This window comes from Coregonus lavaretus (assembly GCF_964263955.1).
Source record: "Coregonus lavaretus genome assembly, chromosome: 27".
Lineage (NCBI taxonomy): Eukaryota > Metazoa > Chordata > Actinopteri > Salmoniformes > Salmonidae > Coregonus > Coregonus lavaretus.
The window spans coordinates 29,369,695-29,383,482 of NC_140014.1; the positions used below are offsets into that span (position 1 = coordinate 29,369,695).

At 43.7% G+C, this 13,788-nt stretch overlaps 1 protein-coding gene across 1 annotated transcript in view; it reads left to right on the forward strand.

Annotated features, from left to right (window-relative positions):
- Nucleotides 1-3,113: 3,113 nt before the first annotated feature.
- The window catches only part of LOC311102682 (protein Daple-like), a 103,401-nt gene continuing 92,726 nt past the window's right edge, over nt 3,114-13,788 (forward strand). The window contains exons 1-2 of the mRNA XM_084144053.1: nt 3,114-3,547; nt 9,136-9,236. Of these exons, the coding sequence (XP_084000179.1) occupies nt 3,488-3,547; nt 9,136-9,236 (161 nt within the window). The 5' untranslated portion in view covers nt 3,114-3,487. The remainder of the gene's footprint in view (nt 3,548-9,135; nt 9,237-13,788) is intronic.

Below are 13,788 nucleotides of genomic sequence, written 5' to 3' on the forward strand. Positions count from 1 at the left end.
AATGGCATCAAACAAATGGAAACCATGTGTTTGATGTATTTGATACCGTTCCACCGATTCCGCTCCAGCCATTACTAAGAGCCCTTCCTCTCAAATTAAGGTGCCACCAACCTCCTGTGGATTATGCCTATCAATTTTGGATGCAATTTGAATGGAATTGATTGAGAGAGAAAAACAGGGTGCTCGCGTGCGCACTGATTTAAAGCAACGATATTCGAGTGATAGGTTGTTTTAAAACTCTGCAGTTGCAATTTAAAAAATACATATTTACAATGAAAAAATAAGATGACGACCCCCCCAAAAGCTAGATGGAGATGTGTTGCCCAACCCTGTTCCTGGAGAGCTACCCTCCTGTAGGTTTTCGCTCCAACCCCAGGTGTTACTAACCTGATTAATCTTATCAACCTGCTAATTATTAGAATCAGGTGTGCTAGATTAGGGTTGGAGCAAAAACCTACAGGACGGTAGCTCTCCAGGAACAGGTCTAGGCCTTCCAGAAGCCTAATAAACTGCATCGTTTCCCTAGTTGTAGTGGGAGGCCCACACACCAGATCATCACGTCACTCCAAGTTTGCTTTGATATAATGGTTATTATATCAGTATTTGTGCATAAAGGCGTTTCCACCGCCATTTCTCACATAATATATTTTACCGATACAAAACAATCCCATCGTGTCGAGTGAACGAGTTATCTGTCTGCATTTATAAAATTGTACAGAAACTTCCTGTTTCCATCACAGCTGTCATGATTTATTTTTATATGGTATGACTTTACGTGCAAGAAAACTGTGGATGTTAAGGTGGTTAATAAGATACAATATTTATCTAGGATGTAATTGTATATTCTTTGTTGTGGGACGGTGAGGACAAACCTAGCCTGCTGCTCTCCTCCCACACCCAAACCTACTGGGTCCTGATTGTAACAGTGGAGCCCAGTGTGCACTGCAGGATCCAGAGATGGCATCAGTGAAGCTGGAAGACTGCATTCAAACTCTGGGGCTGAATGTTATTAATGCTGAAGAGGAGGAGGAGGAGATTGGGAAACCTGTTTATCGAGGTAAGAGCAGGCCATATCAAGAGGGGGTAAATAGTTTGACTAAATTATTATATCTCCATTTTTATTGATAGAGGTAGATATTATCTCATCATGATACTAATACGATTTGCCAACAAAAAGTTACATTTGTTTTGTTCTCCATAGCTTTGCCTGGAGAATTCAAAGATTCTCATCAGAGAGATAGACCTTACTCCTGCTCTGACTGTGGGAGGAGATTCTTATAGCAGTCTAGCCTGCAAATACATCAGAGAATACATACTAGAGAAAAACCTTACTCCTGTTCTGACTTGTGGGGTGAGTTTCTCAATACAGTGTAGCCTGAAAAAACATCAGTGAATACATACTGGAGAAAAACCCTTACTCCTGTGGGGTGAGTTTCTCTCAACTAAGTACGCTCAAAGTTCACCAGCGAAAACATCAGAGATACCATCACTGCATCATGTCACCTAACCAGTCATCAGAGAGTACATGATAGAAGAAGCCTTTAACACTGCTCTGACTGTGGGAGAGGATTATCAAGCATGTGAAGCCTTCAGTCACCCCAGCACTCACAACTTAGTTCATAGAAAAAGAACTAAGAGTAAATCACTCTAAAACCTTCTTAATTTCCTTTCCAAGACATTTCATTGTCTTTGTTTTGTCAATAATCATACTCCAAAACTAGAAATAAAACTTAGACCCAGACTTTGAACTGGGGTGAGATGTTATATTATCTACAGCTAGAAAAAGCCATAGCAGAGGGGAAAAACTGAAGTAGGTGAGTGCTTGAATGCGTGTGAGTGAGTGAATGTGTGTCAGTGTGTGCATCTGTAGACTTGCTTGTAAGTGGTTCTGTGGTTGTTAAAAATATTATGTTGAATATTGTCTATTACTAATATTGTTATGCCAGGTAATATCGACACCCAGAACCAAATCAACTACTCGATAAGTTGTCATGAGAGACTATGTAATGTTAAGTGTTACTTTCTATGTCATGTTTTGTTATATATAAAATATATATATATATATATATATATATATATATATATATATATATATATATACTTCGGTGTATAATAAAATATAATGAAACAAAAATGTAAATAAGTTAAAAAAGAAAAAGTCACATTATTATATCTCCATTGTTTAATACATTGTGAGAACTGCATTAAATAATATGAGTGTAACAGCGTTCAACTCTTTTCCTTTTTTTCTATTTGATTGTCTATTGATATCACTGACTGTTTACCAAGTGGCATAGCTTCTACTAAACTAGCTGACATGTTAACCTCTGGACAGCAGGGGTTACAGTGAGATGCACCATGGACACCACATGAAAGTATAGCAGCAGTGCTTCTAATTGGATTCTGGTAGGTAGACTAAACTATGGTTTTATGTACACACACAATAGATGTTTTCTTCTTCTGTACAGTGCAATACCTTTATCCCCTTGTGTGCAAGGTCCCTGCTATTCTGCTATTTTACCACGTGTGTTCCATTTTGAAAATGGTTTTCCTAAAATATGTCTGGGAAAGAATTACAACTTTTACAGTATGTTATTTTGTCACTGTTACGGAATGAAAGGACTTGTGTATCCTTCATTTATTATTTTGCTGCTGTGATGAGTGTGATGATACACCTACATTTGTTCTACCAGGACCTCTGATTGACCGATTCTCAATAAGGACACACTCAGTAGGGAGGGACACACTCTTCAATACAAAGTGATTTTCGTAGCAGGTTAGGAGAGCATTTTCTAACCTTAACCTCAGTCTCCTAACCTGTTACGTTAATTATCCTAACCTGCTACGAAAAAGACACTTCAGTACCGAAGTGTAGTGAAAAGAGTGTTTCCCATTCTCAATAGCCAATAACTGCAGTTATTGGTTCTGGACAGTGGAGAGTACTCTTGGGCAATTTAAAATATTTCATGTTTTGGTCAGTTTTCTGGGGTCGTGGATTGGCTGTTCTCTGTTTGGTTTGAGGTCGTATAGCAGATTTGATTGGCTATCCGTGCTGTCACTGAAGCGCGCTATTCATTCGGTTACATGTTGGATGATGCGCCAACTACGTTAGGTTTTCCTGTGTGCGAAATAAGTGTTGCTTGCAAGTGTGAACGCGTCTGCTTTATTACGGTTTAAGATTAACTTCGTCTAAAGATGGACTCTGAAAACGGCGCCTACATTTTTTGAAAGACTGTGACCTGCACTGGATTTTTTTTGTTTTCATTACAGCATTTTTTCGTCATGGGAAACTATATCGCGGTGATGATTTGTTATCGCTAGATCCCCAACAACGTGCGGTTTATCTTCGATGCCTCACGGCATTGTTCAGTCTCGAGCAGGCATGCAAGGTCCCTCGAGACGAATAATGAGTTACCGTGAACGTTCGGGCGGTGACCACTAATTTTCGGATTTAAGAACTGGGAGGAATTGTCTGAAGTTTCTCAAAATGGATATTACAGTGTCAGAGTTGATGGGAAACTTCATGGATACCCCGCTGGTGGTGTGGGTAAGTAGCCTAGACTAAATGTAGTGTACTCAGAGCAAACACTCAATGGCTGAGAATAATTCAGCTGTGTTGGTGTGTCCTGTTAAACTGCTGTTGGCCACTTTAATTATATTTTGAACTCAATCTGCTAAACCAGTCCTAGTGATACAGTATGTTTCACATGTTCGTTTTTCTGTCTCACACGTACAGTAGCAGAGTTACTGACTATTGAAGGGATGCAACAATTATTCCACGAGAAACTCCATCATTTGGTGTTGATTGTGGTGGAAAACGCTGTCTCAGGCACTTTAAATCTCCCATTTAAATTGGGTTTAGATCTGGTGACTGGCACACACTTTAAACACCCTATCCTCCTTTGAGACCCCTCATCCTCACTTGAGACCCCTCTTTCAAAGTCACTAATCTCTTCTAGTCATGGTAGCCAAAATAATGAGCAACTTCGCATTTTTATACATGACCCTAAGCATGATTGGACGTTAATTGCTTAACTCAGGAACAACACCTGTGTGGAAGCGGCTGCTTTCAATATATACTGAACAAAAATATAAACGCTACATGTAAAATGTTGGTCCCATGTTTCATGAGGTGAAATAAAAGATCTCAGAAATTTTCCATATGCACAAAAAGCGTATTTCTCTCAAATTGTGCACAAATTTGTTTACATCCCTGTTAGTGAGCATTTCTTATTTTCCAAGAAAATCCATCCACCTAACAGATGTGGCATATCAAGAAGCTGATTAAACAGCATGATCATTACACAGGTGCATTTTGTGCTGGGGGCAATAAAAGGCCATTCTAAAATGTGCAGTTTTGTCACACAACCCAATGCCACAGATGTCTCAAGTTGAGGGAGCGTGTAATTGTCATGCTGACTGCAGGAATGTCCAACAGAGCTGTTGCCAGATAATTTAATGTACGTATCTCTACCATAAGCCGCCTCCGTTGTTTAAGAGAATTTGGCAGTATGTCCAACCGGCCTCACAACCGCAGACCATGCCAGCCCAGGACCTCCACATCCGGCTTCCTTACCTGCGGAATCTTCTGAGACCAGATACCCGGACTGCTGATGAAACTGAGGGGTATTTATTTCTATAATAAAGCCCTTTTGTGGGGAAAAACTCATTCTGATTGGCTGGGCCTGGTTCCCCAGTGGGTGGGCCTTGCTCCCAAGTGGGTGGCCCTATGCCCACCCATGGTTTCGCCCCTGCCCAGTCATGTAAAATCCCTAGATTAGGGCCTAATGAATGCATTTCAATTGACTGATTTCCTTATATGAACTCTAACTCAGTAAAATGGTTGAAATTGTAGCATGTTGCGTTATATTTTTGTTCAGTAATACTTTGTATCCGTTGTTTACTTAAGTGTTTCCTTTATTTAGACAGTTACCTGTAGCTGTTCATTTACACATATTTACTGAATAGCTATTGGATTTATAGGCGACCAAATTTCATCTCAAGAGAATTTGATAGGACCAAAAGTGTTAATCTTTGATATTTTCTGCATGTCTGACATTGACCAGTGCAGAGCTTGCTCAGGAATGGCAGCAGGCAGGTGGGAGTGCATCTGCACGCACAGTGAGGCGAAGACTTTTGGATGATGGCCTGGTGTCAAGAAGGGCAGCGAGGAAGCCGCTTCTCTCCAGGAAAAACTTCAGGGACAGACTGATATTCTGCAAAAGGTACAGGGATTGGACTGCTGAGGACTGGGGTAAAGTCATTTTCTCTGATGAATCCCCTTTCCGATTGTTTGGGCATCCGGAAAAAAGCTTGTCCGGAGAAGACAAAGTGAGCGCTACCATCAGTCCTGTGTCATGCCAACAGTAAAGCATCCTGAGACCATTCATGTGTGGGGTTGCTTCTCAGCCAAGGGAGTGGGCTCACTCACAATTTTGCCTAAGAACACAGCCATGAATAAAGAATGGTACCAACACATCCTCCGAGAGCAACTTCTCCCAACCATCCAAGAACAGTTTGGTGACGGCCAATGCCTTTTCCAGCATGATGGACCGCCTTGCCATAAGGCAAAAGTGATAACTAAGTGGCTCTGGGAACAAAACATCGACATTTTGGGTCCATGGCCAGGAAACTCCCCAGACCTTAATCCCATTGAGAACTTGTGGTCAATCCTCAAGAGGCAGGTGGACAAACAAAAACCCACAAATTCTGACAAAGCATTGATTATGCAAGAATGGGCTGTCATCAGTCAGGATGTGGCCCAGAAGTTAATTGACAGCATGCCAGGGCGGATTGCAGAGGTCTTGAAAAAGAAGGGTCAACACTGCAAAAATTGACTCTTTGCATAAACTTAATGTAATTGTCAATAAAAGCCTTTGACACTTATGGAATGCTTGTAATTATACTTGAGTATACCATAGTAACATTTGACAAAAATATCTAAAAACACTAAAGCAGCAAACTTTGTGAAGACCAATTCTCAAAACCTTTGACCACGACTGTAGAAAGATGAGGGCAGTATAGGCTATGCTAGATTGGATCAGAAGACTAGCCTGGTGGTCCAACTTTAGACAACTCCTCTCTGGGTTTGTTTATTGCCATACAAAACATGAATGCATGGCAACGTGGATACAAGGCATGGCCACATGAAATGCATGGCATGGCCACATGAAGCAACTTGGATACATGGCATGGCCACGTGGATACATGGCATGGCCACATGAAGCAACGTGGATACATGGCATGGCCACATGAAATACATGGCATGGCCACATGAAGCAACGTGGATACATGGCATGGCCACTTGGATATATGGCTTGGCCACTTGGATACATGGCATGGCCACATGAAGCAACGTGGATACATGGCATGCCCACATGAAGCAACTTGGATACATGACATGGCCACGTGGATACAGAGGGGAAAGAGGTATTTGATCCCCTGCTGATTTTGTACGTTTGCCCACTGACAAAGACATGATCAGTCTATAATTTTAATGGAAGGTTTATTTGAACAGTGAGAGACAGAATAACAACAAAAAAATCCATGTCAAAAATGTTATAAATTGAATTGCATTTTAATGAGGGAAATAAGTATTTGACCCCTCTGCAAAACATGACTTAGTACTTGGTGGCAAAACCCTTGTTGACGATCACAGATGTCAGATGTTTCTTTTAGTTGGCCACCAGGTTTGCACACATCTCAGGAGGGATTTTGTCCCACTCCTCTTTGCAGATCTTCTCCAAGTCATTAAGGTTTCGAGGCTGACGTTTGGCAACTCGAACCTTCAGCTCCCTCCACAGATTTTCTATGGGATTAAGGTCTGGAGACTGGCTAGGCCACTCCAGGACCTTAATGGGCTTCTTCTTGAGCCACTCCTTTGTTGCCTTGGCCGTGTGTTTTGGGTCATTGTCATGCTGGAATACCCATTTTCAATGCCCTGGCTGAGGGAAGGAGGTTCTCACCCAAGATTTGACGGTACATGGCCCCGTCCATTGTCCCTTTTGATGCGGTGAAGTTGTCCTGTCCCCTTAGCAGAAAAACACCCCCAAAGCATAATGTTTCCACCTCCATGTTTGACGGTGGGGATGGGGTTCTTGGGGTCATAGGCAGCATTCCTCCTCCTCCAAACACGGCGAGTTGAGTTGATGCCATAGAGCTCGGTTTTGGTCTCATCTGACCACAACACTTTCACCCAGTTCTCCTCTGAATCAGTCAGATGTTAATTGGCAAACTTCAGACGGGCCTGTATATGTGCTTTCTTGAGCAGGGGGACCTTGCGGGCGCTGCAGGATTTCAGTCCTTCACGGCGTAGTGTGTTACCAATTGTTTTCTTGGTGACTATGGTCCCGTGTAGTTCTGGGCTGATTCCTCACCGTTCTCATGATCATTGCAACTCCATGAGGTGAGATCTTGCATGGAGCCCCAGGCCGAGGGAGATTGACAGGTCTTTTGTTTCTTCCATTTGCAAATAATCGCACCAACTGTTGTCACCTTCTCAGCAAGCAGCTTGGCGATGGTGTTGTAGCCCATTGCAGCCTTGTGTAGGTCTACAATCTTGTCCCTGACATCATTGGAGAGCTCTTTGGTCTTGGCCATGGTGGAGAGATTGGAATCTGATTGATTGATTGCTTCTGTGGACAGGTGTCTTTTATACAGGTAACAAACTGAGATTAGGAGCACTCCCTTTAAGAGTGTGCTCCTAATCTCAGCTCGTTACCTGTATAAAAGACACCTGGGAGCCAGAAATCTTTCAGATTGAGAGGGGGTCAAATACTTATTTCCCTCATTAAAATGCAAATCAATTTATAACATTTTTGATATGCGTTTTCCAGGATTTTTTTGTTATTCTGTCTCTCATTGTTCAAATAAACCTACTATTAAAATTATAGACTGATCATTTCTTTGTCAGTGGGCAAATGTACAAAATCAGCAGGGGATCAAATACTTTTTTTCCCTCACTGTACATGGCATGGCCAAATGAAGCAACGTGGATACATGGCTTGGCTACTTGGATACATGGCATGGCCAAATGAAGCAACGTGGATACATGGCATGGCCAAATGAAGCAACGTGGATACATGGCATGGCCAAATGAAGCAACGTGGATACATGGCTTGGCCACATGAAGCAACGTGGATACATTGCATGGCCAAATGAAGCAACGTGGATACATGGCTTGGCCACATGAAGCAACGTGGATACATTGCATGGCCACATGAAGCAACGTGGATACATGGCATGGCCACATGAAGCAACGTGGATACATGGCATGGCCACATGAAGCAACGTGAATACGTGGCATGGCCACATGAAGCAACGTGGACACATGGCATGGCCACATGAAGCAGCGTGAATACGTGGCATGGCCACATGAAGCAACGTGGATACATTGCATGGCCACATGAAGCAACGTGGACACATGGCATGGCCACATGAAGCAGCGTGAATATGTGGCATGGCCACGTAGATGCATGGCATGATAGGAGTGTTGGCTACAACACAGGGTTACACTGTGGAACCAGGCTATGGCTAAAGCACATTCAGGATAGCACCAGGCTATGGCTACAGTACAATACACCATGCCACCAGGCTATGAAAGGAGAGTGCATCATTTGGGTAGACCAGTGTAATGACAGGCCTACAGCATAGCAGTTAAGAGCGTTGGGCCAGTAACCAAAAGGTCGCTGATTCAAACCCCCGAGCCAGCAAGGTGGAAAATCTGCCCTTGAGCAAGGTAGTTAACCCCCAACAAGAACTGCTCCCCGGGCACTGATGACGTGGATGTTGATTAAGGCAGCCCCCCCCACACCTGTCTGTTTCTTAGGGGTTAGGTTAAATGCTGAACACACATTTCAGTTGAATGCATTCAGTTGTGCAACTGACTAGGTGTCCCCTTTCCCACCTACAGTACCTCCTGGCTCCTATATCTACAGTCTAAATATATTTTACATGCTCAGTCTTAGACATATAGAGAGTATGGAACTTGCATTGATGGCTGTCAGAGCAGGAAATGTCTGTGTGTATTCTTGGAAACTGAAAGTACTAACACCCAGATGTGGCCCATCTCTTCATAGGTGAGCTGAGCGCTTAGAGTAATCTATTCCTGTCTTCCCTTTCCTCCCCTCCCTGCAGGTGAAGACCTTTGGACCCCTGGGCTGTGGCTCAGAGGACAAGCTCTCCATGTTCATGGATCTGGTGGATGGGGTCTTCCTGCACAAAATCATGACACACATGTGAGTGTGTGGCCTCAATCTACCTCCTTTCGTAACCACATCCTGGCATGGCTTCCCCTGGTATCTGACTGTGTTCATCCTGGCATGGCTTCCCCTGCTATCTGACTGTTCAGAAACGCTCCCCATGCCTTCATGGCTCCCTGACTGGACTCTCACTCACTCTTTTAGCTTCTTTCCTGCCCCTCATGAGTCAATGTTATCCTAAAGTATCTCTCTGTCCCTGCCTCTCTCGCTCTAGATCAGGGGTGTCTAACAAATTTTGCCTCGGGCCACATTCGGTCTTCAACGAGTTCCGGAGGGCTGAACTGAAAATGTGTTATATTTCCTTGCTGTCAATTTGTTAAATATAGTCCCGCTATCCATCGTTTTTGTTATTTTTGATGCTCCCTGACTGTCTAGTGATTATGCTCCCTGACTGTCTGTTTGGTTATGACTAGGAAACCTCCCACAGCATCAGAGATCTTGAGCTCAAAGATTAATTTTGTACACTGAAAACAGTGAACACACCCATCTCACTGTTAAGGGAAATGTATGTGCATCTATTAAAGAAGTATGTACACTGTCGGTCAAAGGTTTTAGAACACCTACTCATTCAAGTGTTTTTCTTTATTTCTACATTGTAGAATAATATTGAAGACATCAAAACTATGAAATAATACATATGTAATCATGTAGTAACATAAAATTGTTTATCAAATCAAAATATGTTATATTTGAGATTCCTCAAATAGCCACCCTTTGCCTTGATGACAGCTTTGACTGCCCAGACATTGTCTGACAAAATAATATGGCTCAGGCTTTCTCTGAACCTGTCTCAGGGTTTTGAACCACATCCTGTGCTCTAACTTCAAAGGGAAGCTATGTATGCCTACTCTGAATTGCAGGCTGAGCCTGTGCAGTCAGTGAACATTCACAAGTTTTTGTAAGAAACTCCCTGTAATGTTGTGACTGTGTCATAGAAGCTTAATTCAGCCTGTGAAAAAGTAAATCCAGAAGGTCTGACTACTGTTCTCTTGAACTATTGCATGGAGAACAGCTTGACAGCCGTCTTGTTTCCCATTGATGTCTTGAAGTACAGGTGTATGTGTGTTGTTCGGTCTGCTTCAGTCACATAAACCAAGCTCTTTAGTGTAGTTTACACTCTTTTCTTCATTGACATACACTGCTCAAAAAAATAAAGGGAACACTTAAACAACACAATGTAACTCCAAGTCAATCACACTTCTGTGAAATCAATCTGTCCACGTAGGAAGCAACACTAATTGACAATACATTTCACATGCTGTTGTGCAAATGGAATAGACAACAGGTGGAAATTATAGGCAATTAGCAAGACACCCCCAATAAAGGACTGGTTTTGCAGGTGGTGACCACAGACCACTTCTCAGTTCCTATGCTTCCTGGCTGATGTTTTGGTCACTTTTGAATGCTGGCGGTGCTTTCACTCTAGTGGTAGCATGAGACGGAGTCTACAACTCACACAAGTGGCTCAGGTAGTGCAGCTCATCCAGGATGGCACATCAATGCGAGCTGTGGCAAGAAGGTTTGCTGTGTCTGTCAGCGTAGTGTCCAGAGCATGGAGGCGCTACCAGGAGAAAGGCCAGTACATCAGGAGACGTGGAGGAGGCCGTAGGAGGGCAACAACCCAGCAGCAGGACCGCTACCTCCGCCTTTGTGCAAGGAGGAGCAGGAGGAGCACTGCCAGAGCCCTGCAAAATGACCTCCAGCAGGCCACAAATGTGCATGTGTCTGCTCAAACGGTCAGAAACAGACTCCATGAGGGTGGTATGAGGGCCCGACGTCCACAGGTGGGGGTTGTGCTTACAGCCCAACACCGTGCAGGACATTTGGCATTTGCCAGAGAACACCAAGATTGGCAAATTCGCCACTGGCGCCCTGTGCTCTTCAGAGATGAAAGCAGGTTCACACTGAGCACGTGACAGAGTCTGGAGACGCCGTGGAGAACGTTCTGCTGCCTGCAACATCCTCCAGCATGACCGGTTTGGCGGTGGGTAAGTCATGGTGTGGGTTGGCATTTCTTTGGGGGGCCGCACAGCCCTCCATGTGCTCGCCAGAGGATGACTCCAAATCCAGACCTCCATGCGTTGATAAATTTGATTTCCATTGATAATTTTTGTGTGAATTTGTTGTCAGCACATTCAACTATGTAAAGAAAAAAGTATTTAATAAGATTATTTCATTCATTCAGATCTAGGATGTGTTATTTTAGTGTTCCCTTTATTTTTTTGAGCAGTGTACTTCATCAAAGTAATCATGGTCAACAATTATATTCCAATTGTGTGCTCATTTGTTTAGTTTGACCAATTAAAGTGATGGTTTCTGACATCAGCTACCACTTTTCTCTCTCCTTTAATTATGCTCTTCTCTTCTTTCCCTCACTCTCTTCCTGTGCCTAGCGTCTGTCCCTTTGTGTTGCTCCCAGCTGTGCTAACTGGACAGGCCCCCTCTCCTCTCAATTGTCTCATGGCTTAAAAATCCTTATTTAACCTGTCTCCTCTCCTTCATCTACACTGATTTGAAGTGGATTTACAAGTGACATCAATAAGGGATCATAGCATTCACCTGGTCAGTCTGTCATGGAAAGAGCAGAGGTTCTTAATGTTTTGTACACTCAGTGTATAGCCTAGTTCCTCTCTGGTCGACTTCGATACACACATGCGCACGCACCCGCACACACAGGTGTCTGAGCTGTTTACGTTAAACCTCTTCCACAGATGAGTGGAGAGCTGGAATCCTCAAGGCCAGCATTTCCAGCAGCAGAACTCACTCCACACACACACATACAGCCCCTCTGCCTACTCTCATTACCCACCAGACCTCATCAGATTTCCTATGTGTACACAGACCTCCTGTGTGTGCCAATGTACTCAGCTTTAGATGTACGTGAGGATACATACTGTATGTGGTTAAAGACCCCTCTGGCTGTTCCAGATACCCTCTATTCTATTCTTCATGGGATGTTTCTCCACTACTCAAGCATGCTCTGGGCCTGTATTCTAGTAGTGCTGATATAGGATTAGCTTTACCTTCTAGATAATAATACATAAGATTAGATGGACAGGGGAGCGCTGAACCTAGATCAGCCCTCCTACTCCCTGAGGGGCTTTTTGGATACAGACCTTGCTTTCCCAACCTCCCAATGGGAACTGGAAATAGCCATGGGCCATGTCAGAGAAGGCTGTAAAGGTAGAACTAAAGGCAGGTTGTTTTTAAACTAAAGCCCTTCCAGAGACATACTGGAATACCGGGCCAAGCCTGGCAGCATCTGCATGGTGTGCCCACAAAATATATGTAAATGAGGTTGGCACAAACAACGCCTATCCAGGGCAGGCCCTCCAATCAGCCCACCCTAGCCAAGAACATGGGCTCCATCTGAAAGGGAACCCTCTGATCAAAAGTATTGCACTATATACAGTGCATTCGGAAAATATTCAGACCCCTTCCCTTTTTCCGCATTTAAAGCCTTATTCTAAAATTGATTGAATACATTTTTTTCCTCATCAATCTACACACAATACCCCATAACGACAAAGTGAAAACAGGTTTTAGAATTTTTTGCAAATGTATTAAATATAAAAAACAGAATCCTTATTTACATAAGTATTCAGACCCTTTGCTATGAGACTCGAAATTGAGCTCAGGTGCATCCTGTTTCCATTGATCACCCTTGAGCTGTTTCTACAACTTGATTGGAAAGGCACACACCTGTCTATATAAGGTCCCACAGTTGACAGTGCATGTCAGAGCAAAAACCAAGCCATGAGGTGGAAGGAATTGTCCGTAGAGCTCCGAGACAGGATTGTGTCGAGGCACAGATCTGGGGAAGGGTACCAAAAATGTCTGCAGCATTGAAGGTCCCCAAGAAAACAGTGGCCTCTATTATTCTTAAATGGAAGAAGTTTGGAACCACCAAGACTCTTCCTAGAGCTGGCCGCCCGGCCAAACTGAGCAATCGGGGGAGAAGGGCCTTGGTCAGGGAGGTGACCAAGAACCCGATGGTCACTCTGAAAGAGCTCCAGATTTCCTCTGTGGAGATGGGAGAACCTTCCAGAAGGACAACTATCTCTGCAGCACTCCACCAATCAGGCCTTTATGGTAGTGGCCAGATGGAAGACACTCCTCAGTAAAAGGCACATGACAGCCTGCTTGGAGTTTGCCAAAAGGTACCTAAAGACTCTCAGACCATTAAAAACAAGATTCTCTGGTCTGATGAAACCAAGAGGGAACTCTTTGTCCTGAATGCCAAGCATCATGTCTGGAGGAAACCTGGCACCATCCCTACGGTGAAGCATGGTTGTGGCAGCATCATGCTGTGGGGATGTTTTTCAGCGGCAGGGACTGGGAGACTAGTCAGGATCGAGAGAAAGATTAACGAAGCAAAGTACAGAGAGATCCTTGATGAAAACCTGCTCCAGAGCACTCAGGACCTCAGACTGGGGCGACAGTTCACCTTCCAACAGGACAACGACCCAAAGCAGACAGCCAAGACAACACAGGAGTGGCTTCAGGACAAGTCTCTGAATGTCATTGA